Source organism: Momordica charantia, assembly GCF_013281855.1.
Source record: "Momordica charantia cultivar OHB3-1 chromosome 8 unlocalized genomic scaffold, Mcharantia_2.0 BLBB01000008.1, whole genome shotgun sequence".
NCBI classification, from domain to species: Eukaryota; Viridiplantae; Streptophyta; class Magnoliopsida; order Cucurbitales; family Cucurbitaceae; genus Momordica; species Momordica charantia.
The window spans coordinates 3,599,785-3,625,564 of record NW_028275166.1 but is presented as its reverse complement, the minus strand read 5'-3'; the positions used below and the strand labels follow the sequence as shown (position 1 = coordinate 3,625,564).

The window sequence follows — 25,780 nt, the reverse complement described above, 5'->3', positions numbered from 1 at the left end:
AATTTTTAGAATCAGAAACCTAAAGTGAGATCATTATAGAATGGAACGTTGTAAAGAGTGGTCTTTTCCATTTGAAGTAGATTGTTCCAAGGTTTTAATCTGCCATTTATAAGAACAGAACAAGCTTTTGGATCTCTCTAACTCCAATCAGTTGTCATTGTTGTTTTGTGGGTGGTCACAAAAATGAAAGGGCTTTCAAAGTGTGTTGTCTTTTATAGCCATAAAATTCTATTTTCACGATGTATTATATCATTGTTTGGAGTCCATGTTCATTAAAAATATATTTGATTCTTTTATTTATTTATTATGAAAGATAGATTTCATTGATGGATGAAATTACAAAGGATGTCACGATGTAAGATTACAAAAGAACCGTCCAATTTGCTACAAGGTGCCAAGTGGTGAAGACTATAATTTGTGAAAGAGGTAAAGACATTTAAACCAAGTCAGAGCTAATATCATAACTCTATAAATTAAAAATATATATATATTGAACCGTAAGATTCGATTGTTTCTTTCTGTCCAAAGACTCCAAAGAAAAGTTCAAGAGGAGTTGTTTCTAAAGAATCTCAATTTCCTTTTTAAAGGGTGACAAATCAATAATATATTGGAATATATTGAACCTTTATTTTTGGTTCCTTTTGCAGGGGTTGTGCCTTTTGATTTTGCTATTTTTACAAAATTAAAAAGTAGTTACTACCTTTGGGAATTTATTTATTTTATTTTGTTCTTTTTGCTACTTTTGCAATGCCTCCTAAAAACATTTTTAAATGGTCCAAATCATAAATATCCTTATCTTTGTATTAGTGATTAGTTAAAGGGAATATCATATGTAAAACAAATTGTAACGACAACTTCAATGCTTGAAATTGTTGCAAATCTTTTTTAATTTGTTTTTTTAGAATGAAATCTTTTTTTTTAATTTGTAAGCATATTGGAAATAAAAATATAATGAAAGTAATAAATCTAATTTTGTCCAGACTCATAAACACCCTTCCTTATCTTTTTGCCATAAAAATTGTAACGTTCTATGTTGAAAATTTGTTGCCAATATTTTTTATTTGTAGGCATATTGGAAATATAAATAAATAAAGCTATCCAATTTCATTAACACGAGTTGTAGTGAATCTTCATACTTATTTTATTTTAGTCTCCATACATTCGCATGTTATATTTTAATTCATAAATTTTTTATCAAAAGATTATTTTGATCTTTGATATGATAATTTTTCAATAATAATTTATATTTGATCTATTTTGAAACTCAATGTCGTACCTAAAATATGATTTCAACCGCGGGTCTACATAGACATTTAATCACTAGGCAGATGTTCTTACTATATCAGGACTTCTTTATTTAAAGGTAAAAAAATGGTATTCTTTGAATGATTTTTTAATTAATAATAGCAACAACCAATATATTCTTTCAAGTTTCAACTAAAATTTAAGAACCGAAAGCATAACATATATTTTTTTTTAGTTCAACAGAGTCAGGAGTGAGTCAACATAAATTTAACTCAACGGTTGAGACATTTAACTCATTCCCTCAAAGTCGGAGGTTCAATATCTCATCCCCACAATTCTTTTTATGCTTCATAATTTTACACGACCTCATTTTCTGCCGAGATCCTAAATTAAAAATTCGCTCCATATATAAAAGGTTTTTATTTATGTGTTTCCTAAGCAAAGTAATATTTAAAAAACAATCAAAGATCGAAAGAGAATAGCTAATGAGAGTTTAGATACTAGTATTACGGAATTTATTAAACAATGAGTTTTGGTGGGCGGAAAGAACATTCATTAGGAACACGTGGCATATATTTAGCGATTAATAAAGATCTTTCAAATGACGGCAGCTCATATTGGCCGTTGGATTTGCTTCGGACAGAGAGCCAAGCAACCTTTAAACACTGTATTTGGACACACACACACAAACATAATAATAAAATAAATAAATAAATCCAAAATCCAAGCTCCGCGCCACGAGAACCCTGTCCCCACTTCCACGGAACCCACTAGGATCACGCCACGTGTCTCGTCTGCACAATCCCTTGATATTTTGAGGATTACTTTGTGTGTTAATATTCAATCTCGTTTGAAAGGATGTAGGGTGTACCCTCTAATTTCAGGCCCTAAAAAGGCCATTGATGCTTCAATTGACTTGAAAAGTTTTGTTTTTTACGTTCTTTGACAGCTTCCTTGTGAATCTTGTCTTGTATGTAATACCCTCCTAAAATTATTATAGTAGTAAAAAAACTAGATCTGAAAATGGGGTTTTTGAGTTTTCCCCCTCTCTTTCAAGTAGTGGTTGGTCAAACCAACTCTAGGATGGAGATGGCTTCGGCTTCCTCAATTTGAACACTTTTTTTTCTTCTCTCATCAATTCTGAAGTTGTATATTCTATATTGTTTGTTCTCTCACCCAGATCGGATCCTTAAGTTGAATCGAGTATGCTAATTGTCAATTGAAGCAACTCTTGGGTTTTTTGAGCTTTTGAGTTTTAATCAATGGTGGGTAGTTTCGGGATGAACCCAGTTGAGACATTTCAGTTTTGGTAGAGGGTTTCTTCGTCTTTGTGATTTTAAGTTCAGGAGACAGTTTTTGGGAACTGGATACGAAATCCCCTTCTTGTCTCAGAAGTTTTTCTCTAGTTTGATTTGACCAGTTCGGGAAACTTTGTTTTTGTTGAACTGGTTTATTATACATTTTTCTTGTTGACCTGTAAAGTAGACTGATGGTGGAGGAAGAGAAGCTTAAAGCCTCTGCTGAAGCTTTGGAAGAAGAAGATGAGCCCCAGAAAGAGTCTGGTGGCTGTATTGGCACGGCACTATATTGGTTCGAAATTCTCGTCAGGGAAATGCATTGGAGTTTTGTGTTAGGGATAGTGATTGTTTATGGAATAAGTCAGGGATTAGGTGGAGCGCTTAACCGTGTTGCGACCGAGTACTACATGAAGGATGTTCAGAAAGTGCAGCCATCTGAAGCACAGGTTTATTCAGGAATCACCTCAATTCCATGGATGGTTAAGCCTATCTGGGGTCTTCTCACTGATTTAGTCCCCATTCTTGGGTACCAAAGGCGGCCTTACTTTGTTTTAGCAGGTAAAATCGTTCGCTGCGTCCTGTCGACGCCGAATTTGTCTGGTTCAATAGTGTGCTGAATATGAAGCTCAAAGTAAACAAATTTGGATATGTTTTTTTAGAGTGTTTTGGAATTTTCCAACTTTTGGATCTTTGAGGCTCTTAACAGTGTGAACTTTTCATGATTGAGTAAGTTTCTATGTTATCCTACCTAGATCTTCACTTTGGTTAAGAAAGTTCATATTAGATCTCTTCAATCAATTGCCAAAGTAAATAGCCTGTAGAGGTTCTATTATTGAGATTATTTTCTTTTGAATGCTTTGGATAGGTTGCTTATTCTTACAAATTTTCAGTGCTATTAGGAGTAAAAATTTCCAGTGTTCTATTTTTAGACTGCTTTGGATGAGCTTGAGATGAATGCATGAGTTTCATCTATTTTAGTAATAACCAATTTTGAAAAGATTCTTATATTATGTTGGACTTGAGTTATATTTCAGGATTTTCATAACCAAGTTATTTTCTTGGGTAAGGCATCCCTTTTGGAATGTCCTGTAACTAGAGCCATTAGTTACATCTAAAGGTGCACACATATGTTCAATGACGAACCCCCATATCGTTTATAAGTCGATCTGATGGCGAAATGTCTGTTAACTTCCCTTCATGTTTCTTCTCTATTCCAGGTCTTCTTGGTGTGATCTCCTTGCTTTCATTAGCATTACACGAGAAGCTACATCTTCTACTCGCAATTTTGTTGTTAACGGCAGGAAGCGCCGGGGTAGCCGTAGCCGATGTCACCATAGATGCGTGTGTAGCACAGAACAGTAGCATTCATCCTACTCTTGCAGCTGATCTGCAGAGCTTGTGCGCCTTGAGTTCTTCAGTCGGAGCATTACTTGGATTCTCTATTAGCGGTATCCTTGTTCACCTAATAGGCTCCAAGGTTCTCTACTATTTAAACTCTTTGCTGCTTCATACTTGTAATTTCTATTCTTCATTCTTTCATATGCTTGGGAGATTTACTTCCTTTTCCTCTCTCTGATAGGGAGTTTACGGTCTGTTAGCAATACCCGCCGGGCTTGTTTTATTGGTTGGAATTCTACTCAATGAACCCCATCTGCCAGATTTCAACTACAGACAGGTATTCTACAGCATCTGTTATGTGTAATGCCTTCCTTTGGACTGATTCTTACTTCATCTTTGGGAATCAGGTAAACGAAAAGTTTGTTGGCGCTGGGAAGGCTATGTGGGCGACGTTAAAGTGCCCGAATGTCTGGAGGCCATGCCTCTATATGTATCTATCTCTTGCATTGTGCCTTGACATTAATGAGGGACTGTTTTATTGGTACACAGACTCAAAAGATGGTCCAAATTTCTCTCAGGTAGATTTCCATCATTGAACTTCTTCTTCGTATACCGAGACGTAATGTAGTATCTAGGATATCGACATCTCGGGCCCGAACCTTGGTTATATAAATCAACTTTTGAATAGACATTAGGTCTGAGAAAGGTTGGCCAAAATCATTCTAACTTTTAGGAGGCTGAAGTTAAGCTAGTATCTGTTTTACTTCATCTTTAAACTCCTTTCTTGCAGGAAAATGTTGGTTTCATTTTCTCAATTGGTTCAGTTGGGTCTCTTTTAGGAGCTTTACTGTATCAATATGTTCTCAAGGATCACCAATTCCGAGACTTGCTATTCTGGACACAATTGATATTCAGTTTATCTGGGATGCTCGATTTCTTGCTGGTTTTACGTTTAAACTTGAAATTTGGAGTGCCAGATTATTTCTTCATTGTGATAGATGAGAGTGTACATCAGCTTATCAATAGGCTAAAATGGATGCCTCTTCTAGTCCTCAGCTCCAAGCTCTGCCCCAGAGGCATTGAGGGGACATTCTTTGCTCTGCTTATGTCGATCGACAATGTCGGACTTCTCTCAGCGTCATGGGGAGGCGGTTTCCTGCTCCATATCCTTAAAGTTACTCGAACCAAGTTCGATAACCTATGGCTAGCCATTTTGATAAGGAACATCTTGAGACTTACTCCACTTTGTATGCTGTTTTTGGTACCGAGAGGCGATCCGAATTCTTCAATTCTTCTAACCGAGCTGCCCAGCGAAGAAGTCGATCACGAGACTTGTGAAGCCGATAACATTGAACTGGTTTCCCTTGTCAATGGCATGAACATAGACAACCAGAAAGAAGTTCTTTGATACTGATTCAAAAATGGGGTGAAGCAAGAGGCTTGAGAGTAAGAATATCCCTTTGCATGTTCCACTTCTGTTGCATCAAATTTTTGTTTAACTGTTCAATTATATGATGGGGAATCTGTGTTAATGCTTAAAAAGATAAGAATGAACTCAAATTCTTGGATTCTTTTCTACATTACAATGAAATATCAGCTCATTCTTCAGTTTGGTTCAGTCAGAAACATCTATTTCATTGGGGGTGGAAATGTGATGGTGTCATTTAATTTCAAAAGGGTTTGATTAGATATAGTTGAAAATGTCAAAGATTGTTGGAATAAAGTTGAGTCAAATTTCAAATTACCCTTTTTTTTTAGTTTGAAAACCTCAAATTTGAGCACTCAATATTTTATTTTCTTCTTTGAATTGAAGAGATACCTTGTCATTTGAATTTTCTTGTATGATATGTCATTATTAGTACTTTCCCATTATTATTGACGTTTTTTTCCCGCTTTTATTTATTTATTTTGAAATCTATATTTTGATGTCCTTCAACTTTAAATTTTTGTTCATTTTAGTACATATACTTTTAAAACGGTCTCTATACTTTTAAAGAGTGATAATTTTGGTTTTTATTTTATTTATTTCGATCATAATTTTAATATGATATTTCACTTACTAAATTTTTTGAAATGTACTCGTAAATTTATATTCAAAGGTTTTTATTGTATATAAAATTTTAAAAATAGGGACTAAATTGGTCATCTTTTGAAGTATAAGGACTAAAATTGACATTTTGAAGATACAATCACCAAACGAATAAAAGATGAAAGTACAAGAGCCAAAATGAACGTTATAAAAGTATGAAGGTCAAAATAAACTAAATCAAATATAGAGGAACCAAAATAATATTTAAACCTTTCTAAACAAATCATATTTGAACCTAGGTTAAAAGTCACATACTTTAGTTTGTAACGATTTAATCTATACTTTCAAATCGGTAATAATTTAGTTCCTAGATTTTAGTATGTAACAATTTAATTCCTATAGTTTAAAATTTGTATTCTGTCAAAAAAAAATGGTAACAATTTAATCCCTATGCTAAGAGAATTGATCAAAATTAAGTATATGTTAAAATAATTTAAGCACTAGTTGAGTTAATAACTATTTAATATTTACTTTGATTATTTAAAAATTAAATTAAATTACACTTTTCAACTTTTTAAATTTACCTCAAAAAATATTCTAAAATGTCAACTATGTTCCTTAAACTCAAACCATTACTTCCATGATTCCAGTTTTCCGATTTTCCTTCGCCTGTATTTCAAAGGGAGGGATTTGCCTCGATACGACAATTAAGATATTTATGAGAACGAAATTGAAGATGCAATCTACTGAAACTCTTACTTCCATTATATCAATTTCCGACCTATTAATTCATTAATCACTCATTTATCTATCATAATTGTCCTCCAAAGTCGAGGACATAATTTATCGGCTCTATTTAACCTGTTGGTAGAAAAATTCATGCACTAATTTATAGAATTAGTTTGAAAAAAACTTATTTCTATTATTGTACTGAACCAGTTACATTAAAGTTCTGACTTCATTGACCCAAATAAAAATAAATAGTCCTTAATATCCTCTAAATATTCTTGCAAGTTTTTTTTGTTTTTGTTTCTTCCTTCAATAAGATTCCTGTATCAAATAAATATAATCTCAAAATTCCTAAATATCATATTCCCACGTGTATTCTAACCTCTACACAATTATAACACAGATAAAAGAATATCGCTTCATAAACTAAAATAAGAGTGTTCATTTGATTATTTTTGTAATAGTTTCAAGCTTCCTAAATTAGAGTACTACTCAAATCACACTAAATTCTTTTGTAATAATAGTCGATTGAAAGGCCTTTCTTGTTTAGTTTTTGTTCTCTATTTTGTTGAGCAAAAAAAAAAAAAAAAAAAAGAATCAGCGTTACTCTTGCACCAAACGGCTCTTCAAGAGGGGTATAGGGAATGGTAAAGAAAATGTTTTGATACAGACTTAATATTTAGTACAAACATGAACATGGGAATTTTCACTTTAATCAGAATTAAGTGGGCTGTTGCTGCCTATCAATAACATCTTACCGTAAACAGGATGAGCAAACTCCCCTCTCTCCACAACATTCAATACCCTGTTTTTCTTAAAGCATAGGAACTGGTAACAAAAATTACGACACGCTGTTTTTTTTCCATGACATCTGCGAAAACTCTGACATCCCTGATTGCAAGAGACCGCCTTCAGTTTTTCCAACCGTTGTACACGACCTGCAGGTTGCAGTTGCTCGGCAGAATCTTGTAGAAAGGATTCTTATTTTGCCCGTCTTCTCCTATCCCTATCTCTTTCTTTACCTCTGTCTCGGTCGTGATCATCCCTCTCTCTGCTTCCACTCTTTTCACGGTCCCTGTCTCGTGATCTTTCTCGCTCCCTATCCGCATCAGTTTCCCTGTCCCTGTCCCGGTTTGATGACTTCTGTACTGGGCTATCACTATGGCTCCGGCTACGCTGCAGCTTCCTTGATGAGTCGTGACTATCATCTGGTCTTTCTCTCCTCTCTGAACAAGTACACAGAGAAAGGGGATTTTTTTAATTATATAAGCCAACAAGAAAATCTAACAATAGTAATTAAACAGCCACAGGAACGACTCAGAATCAGTAAAAACATTACAAGATGCTTTAAACATTTAACTTAGTTTATTCAAGGCATAGAACATTGTGGTGAAATAAGGTCTTGTCTTAACGAGTGACCATAGAAAAACTGTAGCAAAAGCTCAAAAGGTAGACAAAACAAACGCTTTACAAGCATAAATTAACGAAACAAGAAATGATGCAGTATTTTAGGAAAGAAAGTGAATATAATTGCAGGCACAAAAATAACAGATCCCAACCTATCTCAGCAACTCTTGGCCCAAACTGACTCCAAATTGACAGAGTAAAACTAGTACAGTTTTCCCCACTCTATACTGATAAGAACAACTGAAGTGGCTAAACATGTAAAGAAGTTTATCAGATCTGACTCAACAATAAAAAACAAAAAGATCAAATAATACGTGAGTAAAACAATTCTGGAATTTTCTGTCCAAAAAGTTAATGAAATAACACTTACTCTTCCTTGATGCAGTCTCGTTGGAATCTGACAGTCCATATTCAGATTCTAGTTGTTTCCGATAAATCAAAACTCTCCTCTCTATTTCCTCAAAACTTTTGATCCCCCGTTCTTCCAAAGACTCACGGTATTCGATCAAAGCCACCTCTACACGTCTTAACTTTTGTCTGTAATTATAAATATATTTGAACATCAAGCAAAATACAATAAGATTCTCAAAGATTCATTATAGGCGTGCATAAAATTAACAAAGCTTTTATGTGATGACACACGCTTATCTAATTCAAATATACTTCTGTCAGGAATGCATGGATCAATAAGCAGCAGGGACAACAGACCAACAATTTTAAATCTTGAAAAAAATATTAAACAGTTGAGATACAAATTATCAGTTTCAGAAGTGGACCCTGTACCTCTGCTCTTCATTCATCATTCCACTATCAGATTGCATAAGAACACCTGCCTCCGTAGTAATCTCCAATTCGTCAGCTTTACTATAACCATCACCAGCGTTTTCACTTCCTGAAGATGAATAGCTTAGCCCAAGACCCCTAGTACCTCCTTTTTGCTCATTGTCACTTTCATCATCCTCCCGAGCCCATTTAGAGGCAGGCAAAACAGGATCATTTTTCCCCGACTTTGTGAAGCCTTTTAGTTCAGGCTGTGGAATGGAAAGAGTTTGAGCCATAGGCACAGGACCCATCCTTTGGAGATTTGTGTCATCATCCCCAAAACGATTCCATCCTGAAAATCCCGCTGGATCTCTTTCAACTTTAGCCTCTCTCGAGCTACTTGAATATCTACCAGAATGAGAATTACTATATTTTAAGTCTTCATCAAGTTCATATCCACTCTGTTTTTCTGCCTCTTCAAGACTTAGCAAACGTGCAACCATCATTTCTCTACCACCAACAAGAGACAATCCATTATGCCTGCACCTTCTTTCCAGTTCTCCAAAGGGAAGATTCATCAACTCCTTCATAGCTCCTCCCTTGCCCATCGCCAATTCAGCATCCTGATTGATTTTGCTCCCATCTCCTAGATCATCAGAATTGGCCTTCCGTTCAATCTCTGGGGCATCGCCACATAATGAATGAAAAGGAGTCACACCAGAGTTTCCCAAGCGAAGGAATGTGGCTCGCAATCCATTCACATAGGCATCCGAGAACAGAAACCAATCGGACCATACTTGCAATAATTTCAGTACTCGTTCCTGCATAATCAGAGATAGGTATAACCAAATTAGCACTTACAGGACAAATCACACACAGGTGAGATAATAAATCATTCTACCTTGAGGGCCTCTGCCGTGATTCTCCCTGTTATGCTACGATACAGATCATTGAAGCTCTCCATGATGTCAGGTAGCGTTGCTTCAAATTTTGTGCGGTATGCAGATGCATTCTTTACAGGAGCACTACTGTTATGAAGGATATCAGACACAAGCATCAACCTTGCAACTTTGGTCGGAATAGGAGTTTCTCTAAGCGTTAGAGATTCTGTTAGAACTTCAACTATCTGCAATTTAAAAAATTAAATTGATTAAAGAAGTGAACACAAATACAAATGTTCAACTATCTGAATCAAGCTTAACACAGAAATATAGATGCTCTGCAGATCATGAAGAAGTTGTCTCAAAGGGGATTGGCAATGCATACCTGCATAAAATAGAATAAAATATAATATGTATTTTAAAAAAAAAAAACAGCAAGAAGAATAATGAAAAAAATAAAATCGAGAACAATCATAATCACCCATCTTGTTAAAAAAAAGAATGAAGTAATCCCCCTTGGTAAACAAATGAACTAATGGGCTAAAACAAAGAAATGAATCAAGAAGCAAAAGGAAAAGCCTACACACAAAACACTTTAATATCCTTAATGTAGTATTATTAGCTTAAAAAATGGATAAATAACTTAGACCATCCATATCGGTAGACCTCTTCATATGCAGCTCAATAAATTGCCTTAATATCATAATTACCTCTCCAGCTGCATCAGCATTATCTAATGCAAACCCCATTGCTTCCTTTATCTGACTTCTTTCTAATGTCAATGCCCGAAGCATATCCTCAAACTCATCCCTTTGTGAATCAGTCAATGTTCTTTCAAGCTCCACGCGCTATAGAATACATGACACACCCCGCACCACCCCCAAAAAAATAAAAAAGAAAAGGAAAGAAAAACCACAAGTTAAGTAAGATGCACATTGCAGAAATGATAGAAACAAGATCCAATTCTCAAAATAACAATCACCCTGCTTCTTCCAGCGGCATATGTGGGACCAGACTCCTTTTCAAGCTCTGGACTTTTAGCAGTTGGAAGGGGCGGTGGAATCCATCTGCAGATTCAACATAATAAATATTTGTCGCGTTGATTGAGAGTCTGACACATTGCTGGAATAAATTAGATCGGAAACCAACCCTGAAAATAGTTTCAGACCAACATACCTCCCACTACCAGTTATCATGATAAAAGGTTCAGTTCTCCACCTTTGAAGAGTATCCCCCTATGTTCAAGTAGAAATAGAAGGAACATGTAGAATATAAAGCAGAGATGCTTGGTTCCTGAATGATAATGAGGATGAGTATTTATATAACAAGTTTACCTGAGCAAATGAATAAAGTCGCCAAACATAGTAAGTATGTTCTTTTGAACCAAGCTCAAACAGGAAGTCGAAAAGAGGATTTCCCCGACCCCTCTCCATAATAGCTTGTTCAAAGGCACAACCTCCATCCAGAACATAAAGAGCCATGGTGTCAATGACATGGCGGAGATGATCTTCCTCAGGTGGTTCAATGGTAATATCAGGAATGTTGGGGGTGAGAACCTAGGAATATGAGTTAAAACATCAGGAAGAGAAAATAAAAGAATTGAATCTAATTTTAGATGAAGAAGATAAATGGGTATGGAACGTCTTTCTGATACAGAGCACAGCTTTTTTACATCAAGAAATTCAGACTGAGATGTAAATGCACAATTAGCAGTGAAGAGATCATACTCTATCGAGATAGTGCAATCATCAAAGGTTAAGGTGCCGTAAGCCTAAATATCTCGGGAGTAAAAAGTACATAAAGAATTGCTCCACAAAGCAATACGGTTATGCTTTCTGAGCTCAAATCTACTCGAGATTTAAATGTGTAAAATGAGAACTCTAAAAACTGTGTAAGGACAGGCAGTTTAAATTATACTTCAGCTAGGAAAACCCTTGTTTAGAAATACAAGATTGCATATTTTAACAATGGACTCCCAATTAGCACCCCAATTCAATGACAAAGGCCGCCAAACACGTCTATATATGTATATTAAAATAGGAAAATAGAACATGACAGAATATGAGATCCTGACCGTATGAACCCCAATTAGCATGACAGAATTCAATGACAAAGGCCGCCAAACACATCTATATATGTATATTAAAATAGGAAAAGAGAACATGACAGAATATGAGATCCTGACCGTATGAACCAACTAATATGAAATGAGACCTCATAATAGTTCAACTGCTTTTCCCTTTTTGTCAGATAAAGAATCTTCAAATTCTAGCAACGATGGTTTATGCAATGTTGAAGATAAATCCATTGTTGTCAAAATAGTGATAATAACCACACAAACACACACACAAAATATAACATTTTGACAAATAATCAATGTCAACCATTCAGGGTATTATAAACAAAAGCTTACAAGAATAAGGAGAAAAACAAAGCTATGGTAGAAATGAGTTTATCTAACCAGTTCAGAATTTTGATTTGGGACAGAAGTGACTGGTGGTCCCGATGAGCCAGATAAGATAACAGTAGCACCCTGTCAATCAAAGAAGGTGAAATAAAAAAGATGTCGAATACTCTTACTTACTTCAAATGTAAATCCAGTTGAAACAACGAACCTCCTTACTTCTAATGGCCATATGACCTGGAGGAGGTGCTGGTAATGCTTGTGATGGAAGGGCAACAGACTTTCCCCATCCAATTTTCAATTCATACCCATAAACAACAACTCCTGCATGTAAATATTTCAATCAACTTTGTGGGTATTAAATAACTTCTTTGAGCTAAAACTCAATTACCTAAACAGCAACGAACTTGAGGTGATGAAGCAAACTATATCGTAATAAGAAAAACATAGTATTCAGGAATAAATTTTTTGGACTATGAACCAACCATATGCTGATTTTTATATAAAAATATATTGCAATAATGTTTATTATTTATATTTTCATATCTAAGAGTGTTTGGGCCAACTAGAGTGTATCTCGACTATTCTTGCGAGACAACCATCCACACATTTCATCGCTGACTGTTTCAGCTTTGTTTTTCGTGCTCTCTCTCACATTTAATTGCTCTTCTTCGCGCCAAGAACATTCGAGGGTAAGGTAAGCTCTCTCTCATCTGATCTAACGCTTATTTCATCTGTCCTCTTCTATTTGTATGCCCTCTTGGTCTCTCCATCTCACTGACTCTGAGCTTGATTTTAAGATTTTTATTCATCATTATCATACTAGCTCTTCCTCATTTTGTAAAGTCTCTTGGTCTCTCAATCTTGCCGACTCTCTCTCTCACTGACTTTGAGCTTGATCTTTAGATTTTTATTTCTGATCATACTATGTTAGGATTATTTTTATATTTTTGTGGAGCATTGACTCTGGGTTGAAAGACTTAAAATGTTTGAACTTTGTTTGTTTTTATATGTTATATTCCATTAATTTCTATGGATGTTTATTAATATGTATATGTACATATTTATTTATGTACTTTTTATATACAGTGTGCGCCTTGCAAAAAAAATGTGAAGTTGTTTTTTACCTAGCACTTAAGCCCCAGAGGACTATTGTGTTTTAGTGTGCCCCTCATGCTTTAAAAAATACTGCAACCAACTCTACTACATTTGGTTGTCAAGGTAGCTCATAGGATATTAAATCTTAGGTAAGTGACCACCATGGTTTGAACCTATTCCCTAAAAGTCCTTTACTATTTACATTGACCCTTCTTAACCACTATGTCATCCACAACCCATGATGGTTTATTTTGCTAGGTAAGTTCATCCGGAATTTAAGGTCCATCTTTTGCAGCAAGCTTCAGATCAGACTCTTCAAGAGTGATAATACATATTCCAAATAAAAAGCAATGGGGATAGAAGAAAATGGAGTAAAGCCCCGACACTGCAGAACTGTCTGTATTGTTGGTTAAAGGTTGGGACTTTGGATGACACTAGTTCAGACGTTTGGGTTCGAGATGTGGTGTATTTTGAATTGAGTGTGTACTCATATTGTGTTGGATTATTATTTCAGGTTGAGCTGAAATTGGAACAGTGAACGACCCCAATTTACCTCGTTCCTAGGATTTGTGGGCAATTATTTTATAAAATGTTTTCTATTATCTAGTAGTATAGAATTTCAAGAAAATATAAATTGGGTATGATTTAGCAATTTTTTCTCAGATTGAAAGTAACTGTGTTTGTTTGAGAATTTAGAATTGTTTTATGATTTTGAGAAATGTTTGAAGCTTTTGATTTTATTAAGCTGCAAACTTTACCGGCTAACGGAGGTTGATAGAATTGAGACATGTAAAATCTCTCTACGGAGCAAGCCCAATACCGAGGACTTAAAAACTTGAGAGAAGTATATGCACAGTGCACTATCAGATCAGATAATGTGAAAACAAAGTTACATTGTATAATTATTGATAATTAAAAGAAATATATATTATGGTAGAACATAAATATCCTCTCAATAGTTAACAAGAATTGTGAGGCAATAACTCTACAAAATAAATTGAAGAAAACAGAACAAACCCTGCATTTCGTCCTTTGCAGCCTGCCCATCAGCTCTATTCATGAAAGCTACAAATCCACAATTTCTTTGCCGCCTTCGCTCCTCCTCTGTCCTTGGCCACATTATCTTCACACTAGCAATTGGTCCAAATCTTCCAAAAGTTCGAAGGAGAAAATTTTCATCAACCTAAAAGAGTTAAGATGAAGAAATGAGATAGCATATTCCTCAATGCTAGAAAACAAGATTTGCGAGTCAAGTTAAAAATGATACCTGTGGAGATAAATTTCCTACATAAAGGTTTGTCGTTTGAGGATCCCCATCATCAAATGACCCAGGGAACTTTCCACTAGGATCGAAGTCATCAGGCAGTTCATCAAAGCGACTAGATGGCTAGAAATTGAAGATAAAAAATAATAAAATAATAAAAAAACTCATTACTTACAGGGGTAAGAAAACTGACAAGAAAAATAAGCTGAATCTTTCTAATAACAAAAAAGAAGATTAAGAATCCTACTCAGACAAACAAAAATATACACATATGCATGCACATGTATGTATGCATGAATTATGTAATGGAGTACACAAAAGAGACAAAAACTATTACGCACATCCTATCATATTAAGTTAGCTAAAATTTTAGAAAACATCTCCTCAAGAAACTTATCACCTGGAGGTGGAACAAAAAACTAGTATCAATAAAATGAAACTAGCAAATAATTTGGTCCCTGCTATCGCAGAGAGATTAAAAAATATATTATACTTGCTGCAGAAAACACTTACAGTTGGATTTTCTCCATGGCGTCCTTCCCGCCAATGTTCACGGTCTTGATTTCGTCTCTCCCTCATCTCTTGCTCATGCTTCAGCTCCTCCATAAAATGATCAATGTTCCTAGACTTCCCCTTTTCTTTCTCCTTTGGTTTGTCCACCTCCTACAATTTGTAAAATAGTTCAGAACCAAATAGCATTACTACGGACCTATCTCATCTAAAATCACCAAAATCATGGTAAGTAGAGTGACCTTCTTGTCAGATTCTTTTCCTTTGGATGCCAGTGGAGGTGGAATGAAAGATGGGACATATCTGCAAACAAGTATCAAAGATGAACCTCCAACTCAGTAAACATTGCTTCAGGGACAGAAGGGAGGAAAGGCAGCAAACAACTTTGGCCAGTTTGTTCCAGCACAGTTCTTAACAGTAGCTCATTTCAGACCTTCTTTAGGTGATCCCGCACCACTTAATGCAATCAAATACCTCTGGCTATCTTATAATCATCTAATAGAATGAACTAATTTAATTGGTTAAGCATAAGCAAAATCAACGTTAAGTACAAATACTGTCTATGATCCAATTTTCAGAAAAACTCTACTCTATAAGACCTTCCGTACAATACTAGCACACAAAAACTCTGCTAAGAATACACAGAATCACAGCCTGAAGCATCACCTAAGCTACAATTCATTTTTTGGATAAGAACCAACCTTCATAAAGGTATGCTAAACAAGCATCTTCGTTGTTATGCCATATCGCACAGAAATCTAACTCTTATCCATCATGTCACATGCAAGCTAAGTTTGGATTTCCTATTCAAAGACCTACCAAATATATTTCTAAGATTGCATATAACTGACAAAATGATAACAGTAATACTTCCAACTTCCGACGACACATGGTGAAGAGAATAAAAAGGAAAAAGTAGCAGAGGGAGAGAGAGAGAGAAGAAAATCAAGGGAAGATATGAGAAGATGGCAATTCAATTTATTCCAAAAAAGTTGAGCACTTCCTTACAAAGCCATCTCTAGGAAACCGTAAAAATTTCATTTATGGTATGAAAGCAAAAAAATTTCAGGCATGAAAAAGCTTATGAAAATTGCTCCAACAAGAGTTACTTATGGAGCAACTATTATAACCACCAAAAGAAAAACGGAACAAAAAAATGAGAGAGCATGCCATGATGAAGCTAAGAAATTTGGGATGGCCACTATGAACTCCCACTCACAGCTTTTCTCCTCGAAGATTCACTGACTTGCTTATTTACCTCCAAAGATTCAAGAAGCAAAATAATAAACAAATGTGCCACCATATAATTATTAATTTTTTTTATTAATTATATTAACAAAGTGTTATAATAAAGGATAATTTTTTTTTTAATTGAATGAAATACCGATGTTCTCCCTATGCAAGTAACACTAACACCCTACTCACATTACATCTTAAGAATAGGATATGCAATGTAATACATCTAACAACACAACGGACATCCTTTAACAGCATTCTCCCAAAAAAATCTATTTCTTTAAAGGCTGCACATAATGGATGTTGCACATTGTTGGCTGCATCAGTGAGAAATCCATTTCGTGCCATGTTCGTTAAAGAGACCATTCTGTAGTTTAGGACTAAGGGGCGTTGGAAGAAAAGGTCTGCTAGAGTCTCACTACAATTCATGCATGAATAGTTCGTAGGCATCTCTTGCTTCCATACTGCCATAGACAAGGTGCAATAGACAGAACCATTGCAATAATATTGAAAATAAGATATTTGGAATTATCTACAAATTTTTCTTTATATATTTGGTAAGAAACCTCAATTTATTTCATGAATAAAATTTACAAAAAGAGTCCCCATAACTTCATTATAAAAAAACCAACCAGCTCTTTTCTTTTTGACAAAATATGAACTTCTAATTGAAATAAGGAAAAGAAAAAACAATGTTTAAAGGAGACGAACTCCCAAAGGGAGCGAAAGAAAGCAACAAAAAATACAAAAGATGTGCAAAAAATAGGAAGACGCTAGATAAAAAACTGACAAGCAAAACCTAAGAAACTTGTTTAGACTTTAGACGCGCTAAAAAAATCTGAATCAATCCTTTCAATCAAAGGAGAAGAGAACACAAACTAAGGAGGGCCCAAAACTTCAATGAATCATCAAAAGACTTGATCCTTCAAGAGACCATCTTCAAAAAGTTTTAGCTTCCAACTCATCTTCTAGACCCAAGGCTCTGTATTTTGCAAATATTTTGGGCAACTCCTTCCACTTGGATTGCAACTCCAACTTTTTTTCTAGCCCGATCTTCTTTGCAAGAAACCATCTCTTTTTGCAATCAATCCAATTCCAAATTTTGAGATTCAATTCATCTTTCTAAAACAAGATAAGAATTAGGAAGTCCCCAATAGAAAATTCAGAGGGAGGCGAATGAGAGGATGTTTGAATTTTTGGTATGAGATTTCTAGACTGTAATTTATGCGGAAGTAGACACATTTACACCAACCAAGAGCTAAAGACAAAATTATGTCAAAGAAACTATATATATATATATATATATATTCTTTATTAGAAACAGAGAATTTCAATTAGAAAAAAAAAAAAAAAACAGAGAAGAAAAAAAGGAGAAGATACCAAAGAAGGGGAAAAGCAAACCCCAACACTAAGAGATTTGTCGTTGTACAAAATCATATCATAGAAACTAACTGAGGGGAGAGATTTGTAGTTGAAGGTCCAGCTATTCCTTTCAAGCCAAATATTCCAGAGCGAAAGCTCTTATCAACTGTACCCACAAAATTCCTCCCACCTTTTTGAAAGGATGACCCACGAAGACCATGTGAAGCAGAAAATTCAGGTTTGTGTGTAGGGGAAAGCTCCAGCCAAAGCATGTTCTGATTTTGTTCCAAAAATCTTGAATATTCGAAACTCCTTTGGCGAGTTAACTTTTAGCAACAGTCTTTAGAAATTAACAGAAAATAAAAATAGTATTTTGTTATTTACATGTGTTTTCTATGTTTTCTACATTATTGTTCAAAGATAATTATTAATTTTTTTCAAGTAAACCTGATTTAAATGTATTACGTTTTTAAAATTAATATGTATAAGAAATAAATGAAAACATAAGAACAAAAGATCTCTTCAAGAAGTTTCAAGTGGGTGCAATTTTTTTAAAATTAGTCAGCAAAACAATTTTTAGATAATACAACCAAGTAGCCCAGGGTTTACTGGAGGTTATTTCCCAGTTTCTACCCAATCCTACTAGGATGCTTGTAAAGGATTGTATTTTGCAAACCCAAGAATTCATTTCGTTCTACATCATTAAGTTCCATCCCAAGTGGACCCACCGGTTAAGTTGGCTCATCCTAGTAGTTTGCCATTTTGCAGTTTTTGGATGTAGATACTTGGTAGACAATTGAGAATATACAACAAATCCGCACTCTTCCACACATCTCCCAAAATCTTGCCCTTTCTGGCCAACAAATTGTCGAGCCCTAAACTTGCCCCTTTTGACCAAAACCCTTCTTTCATCTATCCAACCACCTGAAACTCTATCCATCTCCAGATCTCAAATGTCAGAATCCAAGATTTTTTTTTTCCCGAAGGAACCCCCTAAATACAATAATAGCCACTTGCCCACCAAATATGAGTGGCAGCAGGCTTTCTCTTCAACCTGATTCATACTTGAATAATTTCAACCAGAGAGAGTGTCTAGATTTATCTTCAACTTAGAAGTGGCTTCAAGAATTTTAGAGAACTTTGAAGAGGCCATTGCAGTAGCTTTGCCCCTTATCAAAGAATAAAATTATATCATCAACAAACTGCAAGTGGATGATATTAAAGTTTGTACTTTCCACGCCAAAAGCCTTAAACAACTTAAATACCCTTTCTAGCAAATCTGCTCGGTGTGTCTGTCACAGCAAAAAGAAAGGGGGAGATAGGATTTACTTATCTAAGCCCTCCAGAAGCTTCATGCAACCTCTAGGTCTATCGTTATGAAAATTGAAAACCTAGAGTTTCAAATACAGCCATGGATCCACAAATTCATTTTAGTCCAACACATCTTTGTGCAACAATATCAAGGATACCAATCCACCATACATATGCCTTTTTTTTATAGGAAATAATTCCATTGGTAGTATGAAATTCACAAAAGATCAAACTCTATCCCGGGATAGCTACAAAAAACTTCTCCAGTAGGTTATGAGAGAAGACAAGCTATAGTTGCTAAAAGGGAAAACATTTTTACACCAAGATAATGCCAAAAAAGATATCGAATCAGTCAAAATATGTAAAGAGCTTTCTTTATCCTTGAATATCATAGAGTTTCTTTCTTGCCAAATAGTCCAAATATAGGCTTTGTTGATGTTCATCCAAAGAGAAGCTTTTTCACATCTGAAAGGTTGCTGTAGGAAGATGGTTTGTAGTCAGAGCATTTTGTGTCGTTTGGAAGACTCAAGTTCCATTCAAAGATAGTCAAAAAGTGATTCCAATCTTTGTTGAAAAAGGGCAGTCAACAAAAATGTGGTATTGTGATTGTGATTCTGAATCAGCATTGCATAAACAACACCATGTTGGGGAGATAGACCACCAAGGGCATCTTCTTTGCAGCTTGTCATATGTGTTGATACAAGAATGACTTATCTCCCAAATTAAGAATTTTAACTTCTCTTTTTTTTTATATCCATCTGTCCGGACCAGCTTGCACGCACCTCGACTATTCACAGGTCAACCGCCTGACCATACTACATTTGGTAAACTTGTAGGATATTAAATCCTAGGTAGGTGGCCACCATGGTTTGAACTCATTCACTCTAAGTCCTTTGCTATTTACATTGGCCCTCATTGACCACTTGGGTCATCCCATGAGGGCTAATTTGAACTTCTTTAGGTAGGGAGCTTTCCAAATAACTTTGTAGATGTGTTACACTGATTTCTAGAACTCAAAAACTCTAGACTTGCTACCCAACAATGCTGCCATATGTGCCCCTGACCATGTGCCAGCCTACTAGGCGCATATCCTAAAAATTTCACCAACTCTTCGACGTTTTCTCCTTCCACGTTAATGTCTTAACATAAAGAATTTGGTACAGTTATCTTTAGTCCAATGGCACATTTGAGTAGCCTCAATATGCTGTTAATAAGAGAAGGGCAATAGTCATACCTAAAGTTGCAAGGGACACATATGTTAGGACAAGCATCTTTTTCGTGATAAAGGGGTATTTCTGTGGTTCAGCAAGCATCTTTCACGATTTTATGGAACATTTGACTAAAGAGAAATTAGAGTCTTTAGTGAAAAGGAAAGCTCTTGGAAGAAGGTTTGGGGCAGTTTGGGGCTTGGTCAACTAATGCTTCCCATTAGGCTTCTGTCACTAAGGACTTAGTGCTTACCCTTTAACTCCCATGTTTGTAATTAATTTTGAAGGGGGCCTGTTGGCTCCCTCTAGCTTGGGCTTTCTTTTTTTTGTTCCCCCTCTTGTATTCTTTCATTAGTTCTCAATGAAAGTTAATCTTTTTCATTAGAAAAAAATGCTAGGACAACATCGGAATTATGCCAATGGGTTCACCTTCCCTACAACCATTATCTTGAGTAGTCTTCGAAGCAAAATTGGTGAGTTAAGCTGGGTGGTGATGAACTCAACCCAACCCCAGGCCGCTTCTCTTCATTTGACCTTTGCCCCTACCTCATTGTGCCTGAATGTAAAGCTGGTTGCTTGACAGCTTAGTTGGGCTAGCTAGGTGGGTAGTAAGGAGCATGGATTAGTTGAGTTATGATGAGTAGCTTCGAAAGCTTGCCTAAGTTTCTTAGCTTGCCAGCTTGTGTCTTAGCTAAGCTTAAAATCTTAGTTATCAGGCTTGAGCTAGTGGCTAGTGCCACAAATGGGTAGCAAATAGCCTATGCTTTAGAGCTTGCTATCTAGCCAAGATGCCACCAAGTTGGGCTAGTAAGCTTCTGCAAGCTATGTCTTCTGTATTCAATCACAAAAAGAGCCCAAAAACAGGCAGAAGCAGCCTAGTGGCAGAGGGTAGAGGGAACCCTCCCCAAAGGATCTATACAATGCTTGTGCAAGCTATGTTGAGTTCACTTTGGCTTATCTTTATTTTTTAATGCTTCTCTCAATAATGGTAATATAGTTATTCCAACTTTTTAGTTGTTCCTAATATGTTGAAAATTGAATTGATAGAGTAAAGTTTCTGTGGATTCTTCAATCTTCAAGTTAATTGACAACAAAATTGTTTCTAGGGAGGAATGTATACTCTACAACATGGGAAGCCATGTCCAGAAAAAAGCGTTCAAGTGGACAATGTGTCTTGAGAGTCTCAATACTGCAGAAAGAATTCAACAAAGATGTCCATTAATGGTGTTGTATCCTTTTCAATATTCTGTATCATTGATGGTTGGTGAAGGTAGGGTCATTTTTTTTTTTTTTGTGTTCATATAATAAGAAAACTTGAAATTTTTTACTACAAACATTCAACATTTCAGAGGTTCTTCAGTGATCCTTAAAAAACATCATGCAGATTTTGTGTGGTTTGATTTTTGTGTGGCTTTTCAATCAAAGGAAAAGTTAGGAAAAATGAGTTCTTTTTTCTCATTTTATAGGATATAATGAAATGGATGATGTGAAATGATACAAAAGGGAGCAAACCCATCCAAAGAAGTTACAAAAAAGATTCTTCAGTTGATAGGAGCAAATTTAAACTATAATTGCAAAAGGTGGAACTTTTTTACACCATATAAAGCCATAAAGAGAGAGATATTCATCAATGCTTCCAGGCTTCTTTCACTATTTCGAAAGATTCTGGCATTTTGTTCACATTCCAAAGCACCCAAATTTTTATGTCAAGAAATATTGGTTAGTGCTTAGGATGTCTAATGATGCTTCTAAGGATCTGGTTGGAGGTGTTAGAAAAGGCAAAACTCAATTGTTATTTCAAAAGCAGACTCACTAAGAAGAGTTTTGCAAGTTATATAGTTTTTTTTATACGAATGAGAAAAATGAAAAGGATACAAAATATACACCAAAAGGCCTAAAAAGGGCATACAAAAAACAGCCCAGCAAGAGGAAGCCCCTAAAGAAAAAGGGCTCCAATCCAAAAAATAAGGTCAAGCGAATAATTACAAAAGAGATGAGAAACCGAGCCCCATAATAACAAGACATTTCATAGATGATATAAACTTACAAAAAGAGGAGGAAAAGCTAAACTCAAGCCAAGGAAGTTACAAAAAAACTCTCCCAATTGGCCAATTGTCACAAAAATAACAGAGATTGTAAAGTGGTAACGAGCATAAAATTTACACCATGAGAGAGCATGGTCCAGGATTTTGTCACAATATATTTCTATGCTATTGAAAAGCCTATTGCTTCTAAACCAAAAAGATGCCTTCACAAAGTATCTTTTCTTTTTTTGCAGAGGAATAGTTTTCTTTTCCTTAGAAAAAGGACTTCCAGCTACATAGATAATATGGAGTAAGTGCGGAGGGGGAGAAGGGTTTGCAAACACAATTGAGCAGCAAAGGAACCTGAGCTAAAATGTTGACATAGGGTTTCAGCATTTTCCTTGCACATAGGGCACCAACCAGGCATCAAGGCAGTATGGAGGTTCTTTTTCTGAATGATGTCTTTGGGAAGTTTGAGATTTTATCATGCCAAATTGAGGAGAATATCCCCAACTTGGGGTGGTTCTCAATAAATCAAGGAGTTAATGTAGGCTGTTCTGACAAGCGTCCTCTAAAATTTTGAATGGCTAGAGCTTCCAAGTAGCTACGTACCAGCAATGGTGGGTATCTTTATAAATTCAAAGTATCCTTCATACATGAAATGAAAGGAAACAGAATAGGCATATTTCCCCCCCGGTCATTGTGAATTAAAATCCATTAATGGAGAAGCTGGTAATAATGCAAGGTAGAAAGAGCCACTTGCAATTCTTTACAAGCCAAGATTCATTGTGAAGTCCGTAGATTGGTTCTGTATAAATCGGTTACCAAAGTGGGAGAGACAATCTAATATGTCTCCATTCAGAAAAAAGGAAAAAAAATAATCCCTCGCTGCGTAATAAAAGGTGACCAGCAATCCAGAATTTCCAGGTGTGTTTATTTCACTGCCTCACGATTTACAAAATAAGAAACGAAAAGTACTACTGAATTATGGTTTAAAATTTCCAATTTTTTGGTCTATGTTAGATGAAAATATTTAATCTTCATATTTTATTAAATGATCCTCAAGGAAGAAACTTCCTTAATTACATAATATGAATTTAAATCTCTCCTATCTTCTAACAAATTTAAAAACTCTCTTTTTTAATAAGCACGGTGTGTGGTGGCAAGTTCAGATGTCTAAAACCTTCTAACAAGATAGTGATTTCCAGCTCTCTCAAGAAAAATCATTCCAAACATATATACTGCAGCAAGAGAATCTAAATTTTACATTTTTAGATCCTCGTTCAGAATATGCAAGTAGCAGCAAAAAATGCATTGATTCTATTCAATCTTATATTGCAAGGATCAGATATGCACCAGGGTAAATTCTTCCGAAAAATACATATGCATGAAACTTAAAACTACAAAACATAGTTGGGTTTTCTTTCTTTATTTTTTTTTGTTTTTCCTTTTTTTCTATGCATATTTTTTTGGGGGGGGGGGGGGGCAAAATACTTTGGTTGCACCACTACACCAATAGATTGTTTCACTCAAATAACTGAAATTGTCAAATAGATGGTCATTTTCAATTAACAAAGACTATCTATAACAGGAGAGTGCAGAACTTAAGAATCTGCATCTCACCTGACTACACTTGCAAGCATTTCTATAATTCACTGCATCAAACAATATTATATAAAGTAGAAAATAGGAAAACGAACGTTCAGCACAATGACATCATGGTGACTCTCTAATTCTATCACATAGTTGCAATAATTAAGACATCAAAAATATGCTTATCTGCATAACTAAACAACAGAGTCATATCTTCTAGTTAAATCTATAATTTTCTATTCTGTGCAACTTTATCATCATTGTTGTATTAAATATTATAAATTTCCAACAAATTCTGCCTCATCAAAATAGTATGGATATGGTTAATCAAAAGCATTTCTTTACCTACTTCCCTTCTTTGGAACAGATACCCCATCTTTGGACTTTTCACCTGCCATCCGCGAATGAATAAAAAGGCCCATACTTTTATTAATGTGTCCCCAGAATAATAAAATGCTATCTATTTATCCATATTGCTTCTATAAACAGAATTATGAATTGAAGAGCTTTATCAGTAATTAACAAGTACGTTTAAAAGATTTGCGGTGGCACTAACCCTCAGATTCGCTCTTTGCTTTCTCGTTGGGGTTGATAGTCCCTCCACGAACAAAAGTCTTAGACCCAGGTGCATTATCTCCTTGAAATGACTCTACAAATTCCGCATACAATCGAGCAGTTTCATCCTCTTCTCTCTACAAAACGAAATTAAATTAATTAGATCAGTCAATATCACTCAGATGGTAGAATCCACTTCGCAAGTTAGACCAAATACCTTCTTCTTTGCCTCTTCCTCCTCTCTGTGCTTTTGGAAAGGAGTCTTTTTCCGAGTGATGGAAAATGAACTCATGTTTGCATCAATCTCTAGGCAGCATTAATAAACGTCAAATACAGGAAGTCCAAAACCCTAACCATAACGTCATCTCGAACCTAAATTCATAGACCACTGGGCAGTGGGCAAAGCTATCCAAACAACTAACAAAGTGGAATTGGTAAAAACTAACGCTCAGAACAACCCGACATACTTGGATTAAGGCTCCTACGACTTCCGCACAAGCACCACAACAAAGTAATCACAAAATTTTTCACAAACGAAGCACAAATTAAGACGACCAGAGCTGAACACAGCTGATCCCTTTTTAAATTTAAGTTTCCCAGAAAGAATTAGAGTTGGCGTTCAGTCAATGAGCCATACACAGGCAGAGCAGCAGAGCGCGCAAAGCGCGTTCATATCAAAAATCACACGACCTAATATTATTGGAACCATTAAATTGAAGACCAAACACAAAACATTATTCGAAACATTAAGCCAGAGACGGAAGCACCCAAGAAAGCTGAACATCGATTATGAAACCAGCTCGCTTGGATGAGCATTAAGCACCAAAAAAGGGGTCATTATGCAGCGAAGCACAAAGTACGACTGGCCCCAAAGGCTCAATAGAGACGACTTACAATGAAAACGGAAACGTGAAAAAAAAGTGCTAGGGTTCCGGCAGTGTGGAGGATGAGGTTTTGAGCGGTTTTCCGGTGGCACGCTAATGAGAGGACGGGCGGAGAAAACACCAGATTTAAGTTTCAGTCGAGGAGCAGGAGCAGAGCAACCCGGGAAAAATAAATTAAGTTACCGCTGGTTAGAAATGGTGGAGTCACGGTACGTTGCTAATTCGCCGGTCACCCAGTTTCAATCCTTTATACGGGGCCAAAATTTGGCATTCACCAACCCTTCTGCTCTTTTTTTTTCTCTCTTTTCTATTAATTTTGGTCCTTGTAATCTTCATTTTTAGTCATTTTAGTATCTTCTATTTTTTCCTTACGATAATTTTGGTCTATATACAAATATCGAATTTAGTATATATAATTTTGAAAAGTAACTATTTTATATTTGTTTATAGATATTAACACAATAAAACTATTTTGTTTATTGAGTATTGTACTGTTAAAAGTATGATTAAAAATGAGATAAAAAATAAATTGATCAAATTAACCACTTGTTGAAGGTAGATTGATCAACCATGAATATTACAAGAGTGTAGATATCAAAATGAACAAAAACTAAAAGTATTTAAACCAAAAAATAATCTTGA

The 25,780-nt window shown here is 35.5% G+C and overlaps 2 protein-coding genes across 4 annotated transcripts; one reads left to right on the top strand and one right to left on the bottom strand.

Annotated features, from left to right (window-relative positions):
- The first annotated feature begins 2,108 nt into the window (after positions 1-2,108).
- On the top strand, positions 2,109-5,489 carry LOC111005061 (Major facilitator superfamily protein). Its single transcript, XM_022276417.2, has 5 exons — positions 2,109-3,101; positions 3,761-4,020; positions 4,123-4,218; positions 4,289-4,459; positions 4,672-5,489. Exons 1-5 carry the CDS (start codon positions 2,735-2,737, stop codon positions 5,287-5,289), a joined length of 1,512 nt encoding a protein of 503 aa, XP_022132109.1. The 5' UTR covers positions 2,109-2,734; the 3' UTR covers positions 5,290-5,489.
- Positions 5,490-7,275: 1,786 nt separating this feature from the next.
- LOC111005219 (protein RRC1) lies at positions 7,276-25,405 on the bottom strand. Of its 3 annotated transcripts, XR_015792728.1 has the most exons (19): positions 25,149-25,405; positions 24,472-24,560; positions 24,256-24,391; positions 24,045-24,090; positions 15,208-15,268; positions 14,969-15,118; positions 14,459-14,578; positions 14,209-14,374; positions 12,305-12,417; positions 12,151-12,222; positions 11,024-11,245; positions 10,866-10,924; positions 10,672-10,756; positions 10,400-10,537; positions 9,710-9,934; positions 8,830-9,629; positions 8,417-8,583; positions 8,199-8,295; positions 7,646-7,865 (listed from the first exon to the last, which is right to left on the bottom strand). XR_015792728.1 is itself a non-coding variant. In XM_088127294.1 (18 exons), the coding sequence occupies exons 2-18, from the start codon at positions 24,544-24,546 to the stop codon at positions 7,621-7,623; spliced, it is 2,880 nt and encodes a 959-aa protein (XP_087983420.1). In that variant the 5' UTR covers positions 24,547-24,560; positions 25,149-25,398; the 3' UTR covers positions 7,276-7,620. The 3 variants fall into 3 exon arrangements, 2 of the variants coding, with proteins under 2 accessions (XP_087983420.1, XP_022132351.1); XM_088127294.1 differs by lacking the exon at positions 8,199-8,295 and having other exon boundaries at positions 7,276-7,865; positions 25,149-25,398; XM_022276659.2 differs by lacking the exons at positions 8,199-8,295; positions 24,045-24,090; positions 24,472-24,560; positions 25,149-25,405 and having other exon boundaries at positions 7,276-7,865; positions 24,256-24,336.
- Between the last annotated feature and the right edge of the window lie 375 nt (positions 25,406-25,780).

What these genes read in the sequence shown, in the direction of transcription:
- LOC111005061 (XM_022276417.2), top strand. Translation starts at nt 2,735, where the DNA reads ATGGTGGAGGAAGAGAAGCTTAAAGCCTCTGCTGAAGCTTTGGAAGAA. An exon ending in TTCACCTAATAGGCTCCAAG is followed by an intron (nt 4,021 to 4,122) that starts GTTCTCTACTAT and finishes TCTCTCTGATAG; the next exon opens with GGAGTTTACGGTCTGTTAGC. An exon ending in CAGATTTCAACTACAGACAG is followed by an intron (nt 4,219 to 4,288) that starts GTATTCTACAGC and finishes TTTGGGAATCAG; the next exon opens with GTAAACGAAAAGTTTGTTGG.
- LOC111005219 (XM_088127294.1), bottom strand. Translation starts at nt 24,546, where the DNA reads ATGAGTTCATTTTCCATCACTCGGAAAAAGACTCCTTTCCAAAAGCAC. An exon ending in AGCAAAGAGCGAATCTGAGG is followed by an intron (nt 24,091 to 24,255) that starts GTTAGTGCCACC and finishes CGCGGATGGCAG; the next exon opens with GTGAAAAGTCCAAAGATGGG. An exon ending in TGCAAAGGACGAAATGCAGG is followed by an intron (nt 12,418 to 14,208) that starts GTTTGTTCTGTT and finishes ATTTACATGCAG; the next exon opens with GAGTTGTTGTTTATGGGTAT.